Source organism: Doryrhamphus excisus, chromosome 1 (genome assembly GCF_030265055.1).
Source record: "Doryrhamphus excisus isolate RoL2022-K1 chromosome 1, RoL_Dexc_1.0, whole genome shotgun sequence".
Classification (NCBI taxonomy): Eukaryota; Metazoa; Chordata; class Actinopteri; order Syngnathiformes; family Syngnathidae; genus Doryrhamphus; species Doryrhamphus excisus.
In genome coordinates this window covers 43,485,820-43,501,778 of record NC_080466.1, presented here as the reverse complement: position 1 = coordinate 43,501,778, position 15,959 = coordinate 43,485,820, and the positions used below count along the sequence as shown (strand labels likewise).

The 15,959-nt window shown below is 44.9% G+C and overlaps 3 protein-coding genes across 4 annotated transcripts; 2 read left to right on the top strand and 1 right to left on the bottom strand.

Moving 5' to 3' along the window:
* Nucleotides 1–2,616: 2,616 nt before the first annotated feature.
* Nucleotides 2,617–4,330, bottom strand: mafbb (v-maf avian musculoaponeurotic fibrosarcoma oncogene homolog Bb). Its single transcript, XM_058075950.1, has one exon. It carries the CDS (start codon nucleotides 4,113–4,115, stop codon nucleotides 3,129–3,131), a length of 987 nt encoding a protein of 328 aa, XP_057931933.1. The 5' UTR covers nucleotides 4,116–4,330; the 3' UTR covers nucleotides 2,617–3,128.
* A 1,067-nt stretch (nucleotides 4,331–5,397) lies between these two features.
* Nucleotides 5,398–10,455, top strand: si:dkeyp-97e7.9 (DEP domain-containing mTOR-interacting protein). Of its 2 annotated transcripts, XM_058088104.1 has the most exons (9): nucleotides 5,398–5,571; nucleotides 5,646–5,824; nucleotides 5,895–6,018; nucleotides 7,778–7,956; nucleotides 8,047–8,259; nucleotides 8,334–8,471; nucleotides 8,542–8,612; nucleotides 8,938–9,042; nucleotides 9,127–10,455. In XM_058088104.1, the coding sequence occupies exons 1-9, from the start codon at nucleotides 5,489–5,491 to the stop codon at nucleotides 9,250–9,252; spliced, it is 1,218 nt and encodes a 405-aa protein (XP_057944087.1). In that variant the 5' UTR covers nucleotides 5,398–5,488; the 3' UTR covers nucleotides 9,253–10,455. The 2 variants fall into 2 exon arrangements, with proteins under 2 accessions (XP_057944087.1, XP_057944098.1); XM_058088115.1 differs by lacking the exon at nucleotides 8,542–8,612 and having other exon boundaries at nucleotides 5,399–5,571; nucleotides 9,127–10,452.
* A 179-nt stretch (nucleotides 10,456–10,634) lies between these two features.
* On the top strand, nucleotides 10,635–15,095 carry LOC131138825 (activity-dependent neuroprotector homeobox protein-like). Its single transcript, XM_058088092.1, has 4 exons — nucleotides 10,635–10,969; nucleotides 11,386–11,498; nucleotides 11,592–11,675; nucleotides 11,772–15,095. The coding sequence occupies exons 2-4, from the start codon at nucleotides 11,391–11,393 to the stop codon at nucleotides 14,739–14,741; spliced, it is 3,162 nt and encodes a 1,053-aa protein (XP_057944075.1). The 5' UTR covers nucleotides 10,635–10,969; nucleotides 11,386–11,390; the 3' UTR covers nucleotides 14,742–15,095.
* The last annotated feature ends 864 nt before the right edge of the window (nucleotides 15,096–15,959 follow it).

The following is a 15,959-nucleotide window of genomic DNA, read 5'->3' as shown; positions in this document are numbered from 1 at the left end:
TCTGCTGATGAGCTAATGCTACTTTCTATCTAATCTCCGACAGTCACTCAGGAGCTCTTCGCCAACAAATCTCGTTTCACGGGTCCAAAAGCTAAGTGATGCTGGACTCTGTCGGCCCGGGCCTCCTCTTGAGGCTCCAGGCCTCTGGCTGTGATCATTGGTGTCCGTGTGCCTGCATTCCTCTGACTCTGGCCACACAATGGCAACTCTCTGCAGCATTCTTCTGTCTGTGTCCACTGTCTCTCTGACGCAGCCCGACATTGGCAAAGCTTCACTGGAAAGCGTGTGGATGTCGTATTGGTCACGCTGATTAATAAAGGCCACAGCGGTAGGGATTTTGAAACAATACAAGACGTGATTACGCTTCCTCTTTAACCTGCTTCATCATCGTGTTCCTTTTTTTGTGCAATCCTTCCCTTTCTCCATTCTGATGCCACAGACGTGCAGACACCTTTCCCTCCTGCTGACTCAGTAGCCTGCCTCAGGCGCTGTGGGCTCGGGGTGTTTGCGGCGGGGCGTCGGGGGTGGGGGAAAATGTGTGCCTCTCACATCAGCCGCTCCAGCCTATCACATGCGAGGGAAAAAGAGCTGGCTAATCGTTTCTACAATGGCACCCCGTACATTGTCACACAGCACCACAAAGCCCCTCTTCCCTGCCGGTACGGGCGCCGCATTATCCAGCCCACGCTTAGAAATCCACACGGCAGGCCTGAACGCGGTCAAAGATAGTAACGCGCAAGAAAGGCACTTCTTGAAAGGGCTGAAACGTCTCGGAGCAAGTGGAGTAAATAAACAAAAGCTGTACGCACCAGCAACTCCCCTATTATTATGTAATGATTGCACATGTGGCATCATATCATTTACAAAGTTAATCATTAAGAATGAATTGCCGTAAACAATGTGTCTTTTCCCACATATAATTATTCACATTTTGAATATAAGCCTTAACTAAAAGCAGTCTAAAGCAGGGGTGGGCAAACTATGGCCCGGGGGCCACATCCGGCCCGCCAAGTGATTGAATATGGCCCGCCGTTCTTTTTAAAGTATTTCATTGAAATTTATCGTACAACCTGGCATCATGGCTTGAGCCAACCTTTTAATGTTTGAAGTAGCTGTTTTATCAATATTGTTATTTGATGTGGTCTGTTGTTTACAAAGTGCTCCTAAAAAATAAAACAATTAAAAAAATAAAAATAAAAAAATTCATTCATTCATTTTCTACCGCTTATCCTCACAAGGATCGCGTGGGTTGCTGGAGCCTATCCCAGCTGTCCTCGGGCAAGACGCGGGGTACACTCTGGACTGGTGGCCAGCCAATCACAGGGCACATATAGACATACAACCATTCACACTCACATAAAATAAAAAATATTTTAATAATAATAATAATTAATTGAATTTATAACGCACTTTACATCAAATGAATGACCTCAAATTGCACATATAGCAGATTGCATGACACTTTTACAGATACAATAATTCCAGGTGGACAGTTACGTGTAAAAAAACATAATAGTCTGGCCCTTCGTCAATTTTGTTAAACCAATGCGGCCCGCGAGTCAAAAAGTTTGCCCTCCCCTGGTCTAAAGCCACATGCCCCGCCTAAAGCAAACCTACTATCAGTAATAAACATTATCATCTTTGGTAATTCCACCATATTATCTGCTTGGTGCAGTCCCAAAGCAGGAGGTGGTTTTCAGGGAGGAAAGTGCTTTTGCACCTGTGGTGAGAGGGTCGCGTGGGGAACTGTCAGGGGTCACCCATGAAAAGAAAAGAGAAGGCATGGTGCAATTACGTCAGCCACCTGTTTGGAAAAAGTGTCAGAAAGTCTTCTCTGACGGTGTTGTCGGTTCCAAACGCTCTTCTCAACGGCCTCGCTTATCACATTGGCCTGGGAAGCACGTTGGTCATCTAAATATTATTGCACTCGTGAACGGAGAAGGTTCCGTGTTCAGGATATTTGCTTGCGGATTACAAAATGGCTAACAGGACAGAACTGGATGAAGGGGGGGGTGAAAGGTATCAAGTGCAAACATTCCCCTGGAAGTGTCCAGAGGAACGCCAAGTCGGCTGCGGTGGTTTGCGGCTTCTCTCTTCCTCTGTCACCGAGTGCAGATGTGATTTGTTTGACTGAGGAAGAGAGTAGAGGAGTCGAGGGGAAGCCTGGTTTCCACCGCGTTTTATCTGCTCCCCGCAGCCCCTGCCAGCCTGCCTCCTGTGCTTTCACATGACGGGATCCCACAGGAAGCGGTGCTCCTTGAAGGGTAAAGGTCAGAGAAGGAGAGAGGGGCCACTTGTCCCCTCGTTCACCGCAAAAACAAAGACTCTGCAATTGTGCATATACGGATCCCAGTATACGTCTAGAATCCCCATTAGGTTGAAAGAGTGGACAGTACATTCAATCATGTTTGGCTCTTTTCAGGATAGAAATGACACATCGTTACCTAATTTACCTTTGCCTGAGCCTCCATTCTTAGGTAACATGCTCTTTTATGCATTTGTGAACGACTCAATATTACTACAATATTCTACAGCTTCATATGTGACATAACATAAAAGAGCAAATGTGCACGTGGAATGTTTGTATTGCAAATTCCATGAAGAGATGAGAATTAGTTGAAAAAGTCACAAGAGGTTTATTGATCCATAGTTGATGAAAAACACACCAAAAAAAACAACATTTTGCATAATTGTCGTTTCCTAAAAAAAGACAAGCAAGTCAAGAAGACATCTGTCCAGCAGAAGCTCAGCTCAGCTCGATAGTGATAACAAAACTGGCACGGTTATTCTGGTCAATGTTTCAAAGAAGCAAGAACAGAAACTGGTAAGAAAAAAAAAAACAAAGCCAAATCAGCAAAATGGATTCAAAGAAATAACAGGAATAGGAATCATTTGCAGAGGATGTGATTTCAAACAGAAGCTGTCACACATGTCCTGCATGCATGCTTTATTGGGATCTTCTCATTCAGAACTTGTTGAATCTTTCTATCTCTTACTTTTACGTGGGATCTCAGAGTCCCACAACTTGAATTCAGTGTGGAGAATCCATCCACGGGACTGATTGTTTAAGAGCAAAGTGGACTGCTGGTTATTGATAAGAATCAGTTCTCTGGGAAAATCAGCGCATCTCACATTAAATACTCTGGCGAGGAAGGGTTGTCGCTGGTGGACCCGGTTTCGTGGTAACAGTTTGCACCAGACAGCTTCTCGCATTTCAGTTTGTACGCATCTCTCTCCCGGATAAGTCTGTTCAGTTCGTGTTTGAGCTGCTCCACCTGGGACACCAGGCTGGTCTTTTCGTGCTCCAAGATGTGCTTCTGCTGGACGCGCTTGAAGCGGCACGACTGTGCGTAGCCTCGGTTTTTCAGGGTTCGCCGCTTCTGCTTGAGACGCATGACTTCGTCCTTGCTGAGGCCCCTGAGGAGCCGATTGAGCTCCCTGACCGACATGGACACCAGCTGGTCGTCGGAGAAGTTCACGTCGGCGTTGGCTCGCCTGTGCTGCCCCTGCAGGAGGTGGTGGTGGTGATGGTGGCCCACACCGGTGGCCTCGAGCTGCTCGTCCGGGGACTGAGGGGACGCGCTCCGCATGTCATTCTTCAGATAGGGGTCTTGGCAGTGGCTGCTCGGGAGCATATCTGGGGGGGCAGAGAGCTCCGAGTAGTGGTGTGCCGTCTCGCTGAGCTGGTTGTAGGTTTCGTACTCAACGGGGAAAGGCGGCTGGTGGTGGCTGTGAGGCGCCGGGGGATGTCCCTGCTGCGTCGTGGCCCCGATGAGGGCCTCCACCGCGTCCTCGGGCGTGAGCCCAAACGCTTGGGGGTACATTTGGTGAGGGTAAGCCCCGTTGTTGGGTATCCAAAAGGGGTCACCCTCTGGGTTGTTACGTAGCTCGTTTGGCGGGAGGTTCGGTGACGAGGGTACAGAGTTACCGGGTGTGCTGCCAGGGGTGGAAGACACCGAGTCCGGTCTGTGGAGCTGGCCGCATGGCCCGATGAGGGAGCGTTCTATCGCTTGCATCGTCTCCTTTTTGACCCCGAACTTCATCAAGTCGAAGTCGCTGACAAAACTCATGGGGGGTTTCTGCAGTCCCAGATGTGAATGCGCATCGGTGCTCATCTTAACGGCTTTCTTGTCTCGTCAAAGAGCTGCTAAATGTCCACAAGTTCATGCAGTCGATCCAAAAACTCCAAAACATGGATATCCGCCCAGAAGGTCAAATGACTCCCACAGCATCAAAGTGTGCAGCAGTCAGCCTTCTCAGGAAATAAGAACCAAGTGAAACTCCACCAGTGTCTGAGGACTTGGACCACACGTCTGACTGTGCAAGCGGGGGCACAGTTACTTCATAAAGCTGCACGGCACCGCGTCCCCGCCCCCCGGACTACACCTCCACGCTCTTGTCCAATGAGAAGGCTCCACAGGATATTTGCATACAAGCTGCTCGTGACCGTCACTTGACTAACACGCGTTAATGCATCAAGCCTGAATGTAGCTTTTGCTTCTCTTGTCACGTATTCTATTACTGACATGTATATGTGTGTGATAAATACCATCGTTGCTCGAGCAGACGCGAAACATCCGTACAAGCGATCAATTATTCAATCGTCACCTGAGGCGTTTATCGATCATTAACTAGACTCTGCTTGCAGCCTTGATTAGCTTACTTAGCAACTAAATATTCACGTCCGACACTACAGTTGATTTCTGACTGCGCTGGCAAATGCTGACATCTGGTGGCCATCTGTCCACATTACAAGCGTCCCCTGCCTGTACAGCACAAGTGTCTTCATTCATTCATTCATTCATTTTCTACCGCGTTTTCCTCACGAGGGTCGCGGGGGTGCTGGAGCCTATCCCAGCTGTCTTCGGGCGAGAGGCGGGGTACACCCTGGACTGGTCGCCAGCCAATCACAGGGCACATATAGACAAACAACCATTCACACTCACATTCATACCTATGGACAATTTGGAGTTGCCAATTAACCTAGCATGTTTTTGGAATGTGGGAGGAAACCGGAGTACCCGGAGAAAACCCACGCATGCACGGGGAGAACATGCAAACTCCACACAGAGATGGCCGAGGGGAATTGAAACCTGGTCTCCTAGCTGTGAGGTCTGTGCGCTAACCACTAGCCCGCCGTGCCGCCCCCACAAGTGTCTTATAATGTATAAATCCCATCCGTGTTCTTTACAAGTTCATCAATCTAGCAATCTATATTTCCATTTTTTATTTATTGATATTATTTGTAAAGGATTTTTTTTGGTATATGTTTTGATATTTCTGTATTTAAAATGTAAGAACCCACACTTTACAGCTACAAAAAGTACACAATGCCATCAAGTGGTTGTGCATCCTTTCTTTGTGTTTATCCCATGTGTGTATACATAACATGGTGCTTGGCTTCGGTGTCTTTCAGTGTATATTTTGTCAACACCTCAACGTCTGGAGTGAGCATCTGCTTTACCCACTCTCTGGTCAATAGACAAACATGGAGCGAAGAAGTAGCATTCGGAGAAATGCCATGGATAGACAACACAAGGCTGAAGTTATGATTGCTGGAGAACAACTCAGGTACGAGGAAACACAACGTGGTCATATTTGAAATTCTGTCCAGGTTAGGCGGATGATATCAGTTTCGCTTCAAGGTTGAGGCTTCACGATGGAAAACTGATCAAGGAGAGACGCTACCATCTCAGAACATATCCAAATTGCTTCGTAGCGCAGGAGCTCATAGCTTGGCTCGTGAGCCATAAGGAGGCCCCGGATCGGGCCACTGCCGTTTGTCTGATGCAGCACCTCATGGACCAGGACATTGTTCACCATGGTAATGAGGCACCGAGACACTCCTGAACAAGGTGATAGTAATGCTAAAAAAAATTCTGTATTTGTTGTAGTTTGTGATAAGAGGTCAGAGTTCAAGGACGCCAAACTGCTGTACCGTTTCCGCAAAGATGACGGCACATCCCCCTTCAATACAGAAGTGAAAATCTTTATGAGAGGACAACGACTGTATGAACAGTAAGAGCTTTTCGGTGAACGACCCTGCGTTCATTTTTGCAGAAATAACGAAAAATATAGAATAGTAAAAGGGCGGCACGGTGGTCTAGGGGTTAGCGCACAGACCTCACAGCTAGGAGACCAGGGTTCAATCCCACCCTCTGGCATCTCTGTGTGGAGTTTGCATGTTCTCCCCGTGCATGCGTGGGTTTTCTCCGGGTACTCCGGTTTCCTCCCACATTCCAAAAACATGCTAGGTTAATTGGCCACTCCAAATTGTCCATAGGTATGAATGTGAGTGTGAATGGTTGTTTGTCTATATGTGCCCTGTGATTGGCTGGCGACCAGTCTAGGGTGTACCCCGCCTTACGCCCGAAGACAGCTGGGATAGGCTCCAGCACCCCCCGCGACCCTCGTGAGGAAAAAAGCGGTAGAAAATGAATGAATGAATAGAATAGTAAAAATGCACAGTGGAGGAGTGGTTAGCATGTAGGCCACACAGTCAGGAGATGGGGAGACATGGGTTCCAATCTCTGCTTGGGCATCTCTGTGTGGAGTTTGCATGTTCTTCCCGTGCCTGCGTGGCTTTTCTCCAAGTGTCCAGCTAATCAAACTAATTCTGATCTCATTTGCAGGACACATCTTATTTTGCAATATAATCCAATCAGATAGCGAGGACACTTCAGGTAACCCCAAAGATTACATTCAAACTCAGGTTGATGCATTGGTTGAAACTCTATGCTGTACTGACAGCTTTTTAGTTGAGTTAGTTTAGTTGACTTAGGTACGGTTTTCATGCCATCCATTTGGAATCATACCCGAAAACACTAAAGTACTCAATCTTCTTTCCGTTTGGGGACTTGTTTGTTTTTGCAAAGCTTTGGCAGGCAGTACACAGCCTAGCGCACAACCACTCAGACATTCATGCAGCTCCTTTAATGTTGCCTTGTGAGAGCCTCCATGGCCAAAGTATTTTACATAAAATGTTGGGTTTTGTCGTTTAAAACACTGACAAAAGTGTTAGGGACACTTTGCAGCATAATGGACTAATTCATAATCACCCACACATGAAGGTTTTCTATGGATATGCTCTATTTCTTACATAAGAATTTATACTTTATACAGTATTTCCCGCAGGACTGTAATCTATTTGTGGTGGTGGGTTGTGGCGAGAGGGGGATAGATGATGTAATGTAATTTGCGTAATTGGCAACGGTGCACCTGCATGGAATTTTTATGCACACTGGAGGAGACAAAAATAAGCAAAAACCATGAAAAGCAAAACAAAAAGACAAAATAACCGCGACCCTCGGGAGGATAAGCGTCATAAAAAATTGATGAACATAAATATGAACATATCCTCATGATATTATTACACACTTGCCCATCCATTTGATATTTTTGATAACTTGCTTTAAAATGGGAAGGGAAGTATTTATTTTGATAACATGGTGCATAATGTTTAGAGGAACAACACGCAGTATAACTTATTGGTGAAAATGAAGGAACAAATATCTTTAGAAGGAAAAAGGTGCAGAGCACTATTGAGAAACATTATTCCCAGGCTTTCACGGGCCACATCTGGCCCCCAGGCCTTGAGTTGGAGACGTATGATCAAGAGTCTGAATACTGGCTCATTGAGTTGGCAACACTGATCCCTCCTGCTACGCCGAGGTGCGTATGAGGTGGACCAAGAGCTCCATTCAAAGACAGTCCCGTGATAATGTGTTTATTGGGGGCCACTACAAATAACCGACTGTATGGGAATCGCTTTATGCAGCCTCATAGGGGACAAGCAGTCAATTCTGCAGCTGAGAGAGGAGCTCGGTGTTGCCTATCAGCGCTCTTTTCCTGGTTGCCAGCTCATTGATTGGTTACTTCAAAATGGAGAGGCAGAGAGCCGGCGCCGCGGCCTTGAGTTGTGCCGTGCTTTACAAGAGCATGGCATCATTCAGCACGGTGAGAGAACAGCATGAAAAAAAAAAAAAAAACAAGTCTGAGGTAAAATATGAGCAATAATATTTTGCTCTCTCTCACTCTCGTCAACAGTGGCCAAAAAACACGATTTCTTTGACAGTGGACTGCTCTATCAGTTCTGCATCAATTTCCGCCGCAGACGACGCCTGTCGGAGCTGCTGAATGAGAGTGAGCAAGATGATGATGAAGGCACAGTGGTGTCAACGCATGAAGACAGCCACCCCGAGAGTCCATTTGTTCTGCGCAAAAAACAACCCCAGGAGGCAGAAGGCGCTTTTTCGTTAGGTCGGAAAAATGATTTTCATATGGTGGCATACTCCTGTTCTACTCCGGTTGACTTTCACACCATTTAATGCCAGTGGGAGCCAGTAAAGACCCGAAACAGGTGACTAGCGGGCGTCGAGGCAGCTTGAGTTCCCTTCAGCTTCACTCTGCTGGATTTCCTCCTTTTGCCCCGCTGTCATCAAACCCGGTCATAAGATGCAACCCTAAATCTGGCAAGTGTACATTAAAGTCTGGCTCTTTTGTTGCAACTATTTTGGAGAAATGACAGTCACGCTCTTGCAGTTCTTAAAAGACATTTTACTTGTGAAGAGTTACTGGCACCAGGAGCGCCCTTCACAAAGAGAGTGTTGACGGTGAGTTGCTGTAGCAACTATCGTTTATTGCAGTGTTTCCATATATTAGTGGTATTAGTGGACCGCCACAAATAGATTTGGCTCCACGTGTTCACCCTCAAATACAATATGAAATATATGGGGATTTGTTCTGGGTTCTAATTCGGCTCTGACTTTTCAGTTCTCCCCATTCTTGTGTGGGTTCACTCCAATTACTCTGGTTAACTCCCACAGTCCAAACACACTCATGTTAGGTTAATTGGAGATTCTCAATTGGCCATAGATGCAAATGTAAGCATAAATGTTTGTTAAATTAATATAAAATGTTCACTCACCGTTATCCCAGGTGGCCGGCGATGCACTGGGCTGGGGCTTCGTGGTTCGGGGAGTGGCTCCTTGTTATGTACAAGCTGTTGACCCTGGAAGCCCCGCAGCAGCTGCCGGAGTAAAGGTGATGCACATTAAACTGGGGATAAAAACATATATAAACGACACAACTATGAACATTGATTATTCAAACCATGCCCTTTTTCAGGTGCGGCAATTTGTCTGTCAGTTGAATGGACAGTGTGTACTCCCTTTGGACTACAGGACGTTGACCACATTGGTGATGACGGGACCTCGCATTGTTGTCCTTGAAGTGATGGAACCACTGGAATAACGTTACGTGCCGGGAGCATAGGGATTTTCTAATCAGACACGTCACTGAATTGCATCATACCAGGTGCTTCTGATATTTTAACCTTCTCGTGGAGCTAAACGCACAATAGCGCTATAAAAGTACAGGATGTTTAAGAAGTTCTTTGTGTAATCGGAGCTAGTAGAAATAGCTAAATATTTAGCTGCAAAAGTTTCCCAATGACTGCTTACTTTATGTTTTATTTTATTGCACAGGTCAATAACAAAAACACTAGTGTTGTTATTATTGTTTTTTTTTTTTTATTTTGGACTACAACAGAGTACCAAACGACAGGTGTGAAAGCAGCTTTGAAGGTTGAGCAATTTACCAAAATGCCAATTGATGCCAATTTTAAGATAATGGTTAAGAATGAAAACCTCAAGTAGAGTGCAAAATATATCTTGTTTGCATTTGCGGGTCAAATTCTCCTACATTATGGGAGTGTTTCGAATTATTACTACTGAGGTGTAGAATGGTGGGTGTCGTACATCTGGCAACCTTACCGACTGTTGCCAAATGGAAAATGGCAATTTATCATACGAGAAGCTTTAAATGATCGTATTTTGATGGAAATTATCGTACATACATGATTTGACGTTGGTCGAGAATAAAACTTTACCACATGCCACATATACAATAGTTTACATACAGTTTTACCGAACAAAAAAGACCACTATTGGAAAATGCTGCCACTGGCAGAACAACGCCCCCTTCCGGCTGTGAGACACTTGAGGTAATGCACAACATTGGGCGCAGTGCAGAGTCGTGTAACCTGTTTGTTGTCGCTAATAGCCACGTATTTTAAACTGTTCTAAATTATCGTGGATAATTGTGTTTTGTGGATTACATATACAGTACATCCACTGGCTACCGCCAAGACTCTTCCTCTCTTTTTCCGCACTGGCTCTAAACCCAGCAAGCAAACGCCACTGCCCCCTACAGTTACACCGTGAATTACAGTTCAAAACATCTACAACACAATAGTACCATCGGAACAATGTTTTTTTTACTTGCATACTGTACATATTTCTGCTATTTAGAAGTATAATCTATCGTTTTGGTCAAATTTACCATTATTGTTGTATTATTTATATTACAACAACAGCAACATCTCCGTCGTGGCCAATCACAACTATTAGTATATCTTTGTAAAACAGTGAAACAAGGATGGAGATCTTTTGCACTGTAAATAGTGCAACGTAACCCAATATTACATGTGTTATTCCAGTGTGTTTATGAGTAGTAGTAGTAGTGAGCGATAATAAAATAAATATTTGTATGAAATAAAATAATGTTCAAATCAAATTCCACAACAGCGAAGCAGAGCTGGTTTCTCCTTACGACTTCCGCCTGCCCACGCCATTTTGGATTTCGAGTCGGCTTACTTTGGTTTGATACCACAAGCTAGCACGTTTTAATTGTCCACTGTTGCAACATTTTACACAGTGCACTGGGTGGTGCTGACAAACATTTTTCTCGGGGACGTTCTTTTCCCACGGATGCCCATTACTTACATCCTGCGTCGTATCCTTCCGTCGTGCCAGTGGCTGTGTTAGCGCCCTGACTGGTTAGCTTTTTAGCTAGCCTCGAAGCACAGCTCCCGCACCGGCTTTTTCAGCTGAAGAAACATCAACAGGCCGCTAAATATTTTTTCGTTGTTTGTGCACTGAGGTTATCGGCCCACCTGGCTTATCGCAAGGTGAGTAAAATACACGCAGATTGTATAAAGTAAGGACGGTTGTGTGGCAAAGGGATGCTAAGACGTTCAAAAGGCTAACCAAGCTGAGTGGAGCTAATAAAACAGCTAATACATTCACACTGGCGGGAAACATCCAATATAATGTACATATTTCGTATTCGATAGCTCCGATAATGGCGGGCATCTACAGTTGGCAGCAATAAGAGGGCGCTTCATCGCAGTTACAGGCAGATTAATCCTCGGTAGATTGAAGCCCCTTTACTGAAGCGTACCCGCCTAAAAACATCCATCCATCGGGCCTTCTAGTCAATCGTCACATGGGTCACTTATGTGCTAAAATAACGGTACTCTCAAAGTACTGAGATTGGCGAACGACTCCTTGTATCGTGACCGCATTTGAACGTTGTGTGTGGCAGGAGAAATGTATCAAGTCCCAGTGACCGACGTGACAACACTCAGGAAAGCTCGGACAAAAGTTAAAATTGCCCTTGAAGATATTGGATTGGAGTATTGCAAGGAGGTGGTAAAGGTGAGTATGATTAGTTGATGTGTTCCATAAGCCATTTTGTTATCGTAATACTCCTTCGCATTCTTTATTTTTTTCCTCTTTTGGGATTTGAAGGACTTTTGTTCAGATGAGGAACTTTCCAATGATATGCCACATACTGATGTCTGTTTGTGGCATCCTGCTTACTCTAAAATACAGGTAAATATGCTGTTGTTGTTATTTTGTTCAATGTTTTCACATTACTTAAGTTGACATTGTAATATGTGATGTAATGTACTCCCTGTTACCATTTAGGGATATCGATCGAGGCCTTTTTGGTGCGGAGTATGTCATTTTTCTTCCAGAAGCTACCCAAGCTACCAGAATCACTTCCGTAATGCACACAAAAAATCAATTCAAAACAGACTTCTTCTCAAATGCTCTTACTGTGTATTTATTGGGAAAAAGTCAACGTTGGACATCCATGTAAGAATATTCCACAAAGACAAGTTAGAACAGCAGCAGGCTGCGAGGATAGCGGCCACGAGACAGCGGCAGCTACAGCCAAAGAGGGCCGCCAATGGTGCCGTAAGGCCAATGTACTATTGCAAAAAATGCATGTACCGCGACACTCTCTACAACGGCGTGAGGAGGCACATCTACAGGGAACATTTTAAGCACGTCGCCACACCGTATCTGGGTATGGTTTCCAAATCATCCGTTCAAAATGGCGCCCCATTCAACGGCGACAACATCCTATGTAAACGCTGCAGGTTTACCACAAAAAGCTACGAGTCACTTGTGCAGCATGTCATTGAGTACCATGAGCGCATTGGTGCTCAAGTGACCACCATGATAGGACATTCTAATGTTACGGTCTCCAGTTTACCAAGCATGTCCCAGAAGTCCTCTATGGTTGTCAACGGGGGGTCACCAATGGTGGTTAATCCGAAGTCACAAGTCATTGGCTACTTAAAGCCAGCGGCTCCTGTTTTTAAAAATCAGTCGGTGGTCGCTGCCAAAGAGGACCCCGTTCCTACCACCAAGAGCACCGCCGATGAAAGTAGCGGGCCTGTTGTTAACACAGGCAAGACACAGAAGTGGAAGATATGCACCGTGTGCAATGAGCTCTTTCCTGAGAACCTCTACAGTGCTCATTTTGAAAGTGCTCACAAGGCAAGGAGAGTGTGGGCTCTGGCCAAGTATATCATGAAAATCCATAACTTCACGAGCAAGTGTTTGCTCTGCAACCGCTACCTGCCCAGTGATACACTGTTGAACCACATGCTAATACACGGAATCACTTGTCCGCAGTGTCACTCCGCTTTCCACAGTGTTGAAAAACTTCTTGACCACGAGCGGCAGGTCCACCTTGAGGCTTATGTCGGACCCCCGGGAGCATCACCCTTAACATTTGATCTCACCATCAAACAGAACATCCAGCTTCACATTCTCACCTTTAACATGAAGAAGGCAGACGGCCAAGATCATTCGGTGGGCGGCTTGAATATGGGCAGCCCTCACGGCAAAGCGACACCGTCCACATTTTCAGAGCTATCCAATCAATCGCCGGACATGTTCTATACGGTGATGGAAGCCAATGAGATAGAGAGGCCAATGTGTCCGCTGTGTTGCGCCATTTTAAAAGATCCCGCCCCCGATGCTTTGGTAATTCATCTGAGACAGCGACATCAAGTACTCCAAACAATGCATCCCGTTGAAAAAAGATTGACGTACAAGTGCATTCATTGCTTGGGAGTGTACACTAGTAACATGGTGGCTTCCACAATTACGCTGCATCTTGTCCAGTGCCGAGGAGTCGGGAGGAACCATGGAATGCAAGGTCCCAAGGCAGCGTTGCCCCTTCACTCGTCAGGAGTGAACATCATTAAGAAACAGCTGCCAACACGTGCGGTAACTCACCCAAGGAAGGTGAAAATGGCTCACGCTGGTCAAGACGGCCTGGCGCTAAAACCTAAAATCAATGAGAATAAGACATATGAGGCTCGGAAAAACTTCTTAAAGGCCTACTTCAATCAAAAACCATACCTTTCCCCCAAAGAAGAGAAGAAACTGTCTGCGAGTCTGTGGGTTTGGAAAGCGGACATCTGTAAGCACTTTGAAACCATGCAAAATGCGTGTAAAAGACAATGTGAAGCATCAAACGCATCCGTGCTGCTGGGCTTTGACATGCAGGCGCTCAAGAAAGTGAAGCACGACATCGTCTTTGAGAACATCCAGCGTGACGGTACGTCAGAGGCCAGGCCTGGTGGCCTCAAGTCCGGTACTCCAAACATGACACAAAACTCTACAAAACTATTACCCCAGAGCATGCCCCCTGCCAGACGGATCGTATGCAATGAGCCCATCTTGATTGACTCAGATAGTGACCCAGAAACAGAACCCATACTTGTTGCTAACACAAATGGTGACCCAGACCAGCTGAAGATTCAATCCCGAAAGCCGGCAAAGTCAACAAAAACAGAGCTAATGTCTGTTGATAACACAAATAATCAGTCAGCCCTGCAGGTGACTGAATCCCAACAGCCGGAATCAACAGAAACGGAACCGATGCCAGTTGATGACACAGATGACTCGGATCTGGAGAAGACTGAATCCCGACAGCCAGAATCAGCAGAACCAGTACCTGTTGATGACACAGATGACTCGGACCTGGAGAAGACTGAATCCCGACAGCCAGAATCGACAGAAACAGAACCAGTGCCCGTTGATGACACAGATGACACAGATGACTCGGACCTGGAGAAGACCGAATCCCGAAAGCCAGAATCGACAGAAACAGAACTTGTGCCTGTTGATGACACAGATGACTCGGACCTAGAGAAGACTGAGTCCCAACAAGCAGAATCAAAAGAAACAGAACCAGTGCCTGTTGATGACACAGATGACTCGGACCTAGAGAAGACCGAATCCCAACAACCAGAATCAAAAGAAACCGAACCAGTGCCTGTTGATGACACAGATGATGACTCGGACCTGGAGAAGACTGAATCCCAACAACCAGCAGAATCAGGAGAAATTGAATCAATGCCTCTTGCTAACAGTAACGACGGCTCGGACCCCCAGAAGACTGAACCCCAACAGCCAGTAGAAATAACAGAAACGGAACCAATGCTTGTCGATGACACAGACGGTGACCCGGACCTGCAAAAGACTGGATCCCAACAGCCAGCAGAATCAACAGAAAAGGTGGCACATGTAAGCACATTCGAGCCTTTAAACGCCGATGAAGAATCTTTGCAAGACGGACTTCGAGAGGCTTGAAACCCTTCCTGTTGGTGTCCGTTTTGCAAGTGTGCCTTTAAGCAATCATCTGAACAAGGAGTTCCATTGGCTCGTATTGTCCAATGAAAGTATGTGTCTTTTTTTTAAATTGTTGAAAAAAAGGGAGGGTTGATAAAATGTTACGGACATGCATGCATGCGTATTGTTCGGCGGCAGTGTTATCACATGACCACACATTCACATTGTTCCAGGGGTTATCAGTGTATATACTTTATGTAACACTTATAAACGACATATGTTCTCATTTCTGAGAGATATATTTTTAATGAGGTGACTTCAACCTGTACTATATTGCCAGTGTTTATTTGGAAACTGTATAGTTATTGAAAAAAATTGAATAAAATGTTATTTAATAAAAAACAAAAATACTTTTCCCCTCCTCGAGTCATTTTTTGAAAATCAACGAAAAGGTTATGATATGGTTGATGATATTTTGAAATATGTTAATATTCCAAAAGGCTGCAGTAACTCATACTAGGCAGAATGACATCTAATCAAAATGTTGCACTTTATATTGTGGATATTCCTACCAGAATGAAGACTGCACATGCAGTACTCAAGTCTAACAGCATGGGGCGCTAATGCTTAGTTTAACAATCTAAGTTTAGTCCATAAACAATAGCCCAGCACACTGGAATTACTTAACAATGTCATTGACTAAAATAGTTTCCTTTAGCATTAGACAGGTTTTAAATTATTTGACGGCGTCAATCAGTTTGTCATGGTAACGGTAGATTATGTGATACACATTCACCTCAAGAAGTGTCAATAAAAAGTACAATATCTTCTGTTTTATTTCTGAAATGACTAGATTCTTCTGATATTTCATTACAATCAGTCTATTTTCAGCTTTCAAATAAATATTTCAGAAAATGCATTCTCTTCATGAGTATCCAACTTTATCCACTGTGAGCCGTATACTGAAAATAATCAGATTTGTATAAATAAAGGCAAAATTATGTGTTATTAGTATCAACATTTCAGACATTTTCTCAGTGTGCTTTTATCTGTATTTTTTCCATGTTTGCAGTTTTTTATTTTTTTTTTCTCTGATGTGAAAAAAAATATATGAGACTCAGAGAAAGTACCTTAATACCAAGTACCATATACCAATACCAATAAAGAGCAAGTGCATGTAGTATTTCTAGTTTAGTGCCAAATACAGGCCAGTGAAGTAAACACAACATACACAGCGTT

What these genes read in the sequence shown, in the direction of transcription:
- si:dkeyp-97e7.9 (XM_058088104.1), top strand. Translation starts at nt 5,489, where the DNA reads ATGGAGCGAAGAAGTAGCATTCGGAGAAATGCCATGGATAGACAACAC. An exon ending in GCATGGCATCATTCAGCACG is followed by an intron (nt 7,957 to 8,046) that starts GTGAGAGAACAG and finishes TCTCGTCAACAG; the next exon opens with TGGCCAAAAAACACGATTTC. An exon ending in TCACAAAGAGAGTGTTGACG is followed by an intron (nt 8,613 to 8,937) that starts GTGAGTTGCTGT and finishes CCGTTATCCCAG; the next exon opens with GTGGCCGGCGATGCACTGGG.
- mafbb (XM_058075950.1), bottom strand. Translation starts at nt 4,115, where the DNA reads ATGAGCACCGATGCGCATTCACATCTGGGACTGCAGAAACCCCCCATG.
- LOC131138825 (XM_058088092.1), top strand. Translation starts at nt 11,391, where the DNA reads ATGTATCAAGTCCCAGTGACCGACGTGACAACACTCAGGAAAGCTCGG. An exon ending in ATTGCAAGGAGGTGGTAAAG is followed by an intron (nt 11,499 to 11,591) that starts GTGAGTATGATT and finishes TGGGATTTGAAG; the next exon opens with GACTTTTGTTCAGATGAGGA. An exon ending in CTGCTTACTCTAAAATACAG is followed by an intron (nt 11,676 to 11,771) that starts GTAAATATGCTG and finishes GTTACCATTTAG; the next exon opens with GGATATCGATCGAGGCCTTT.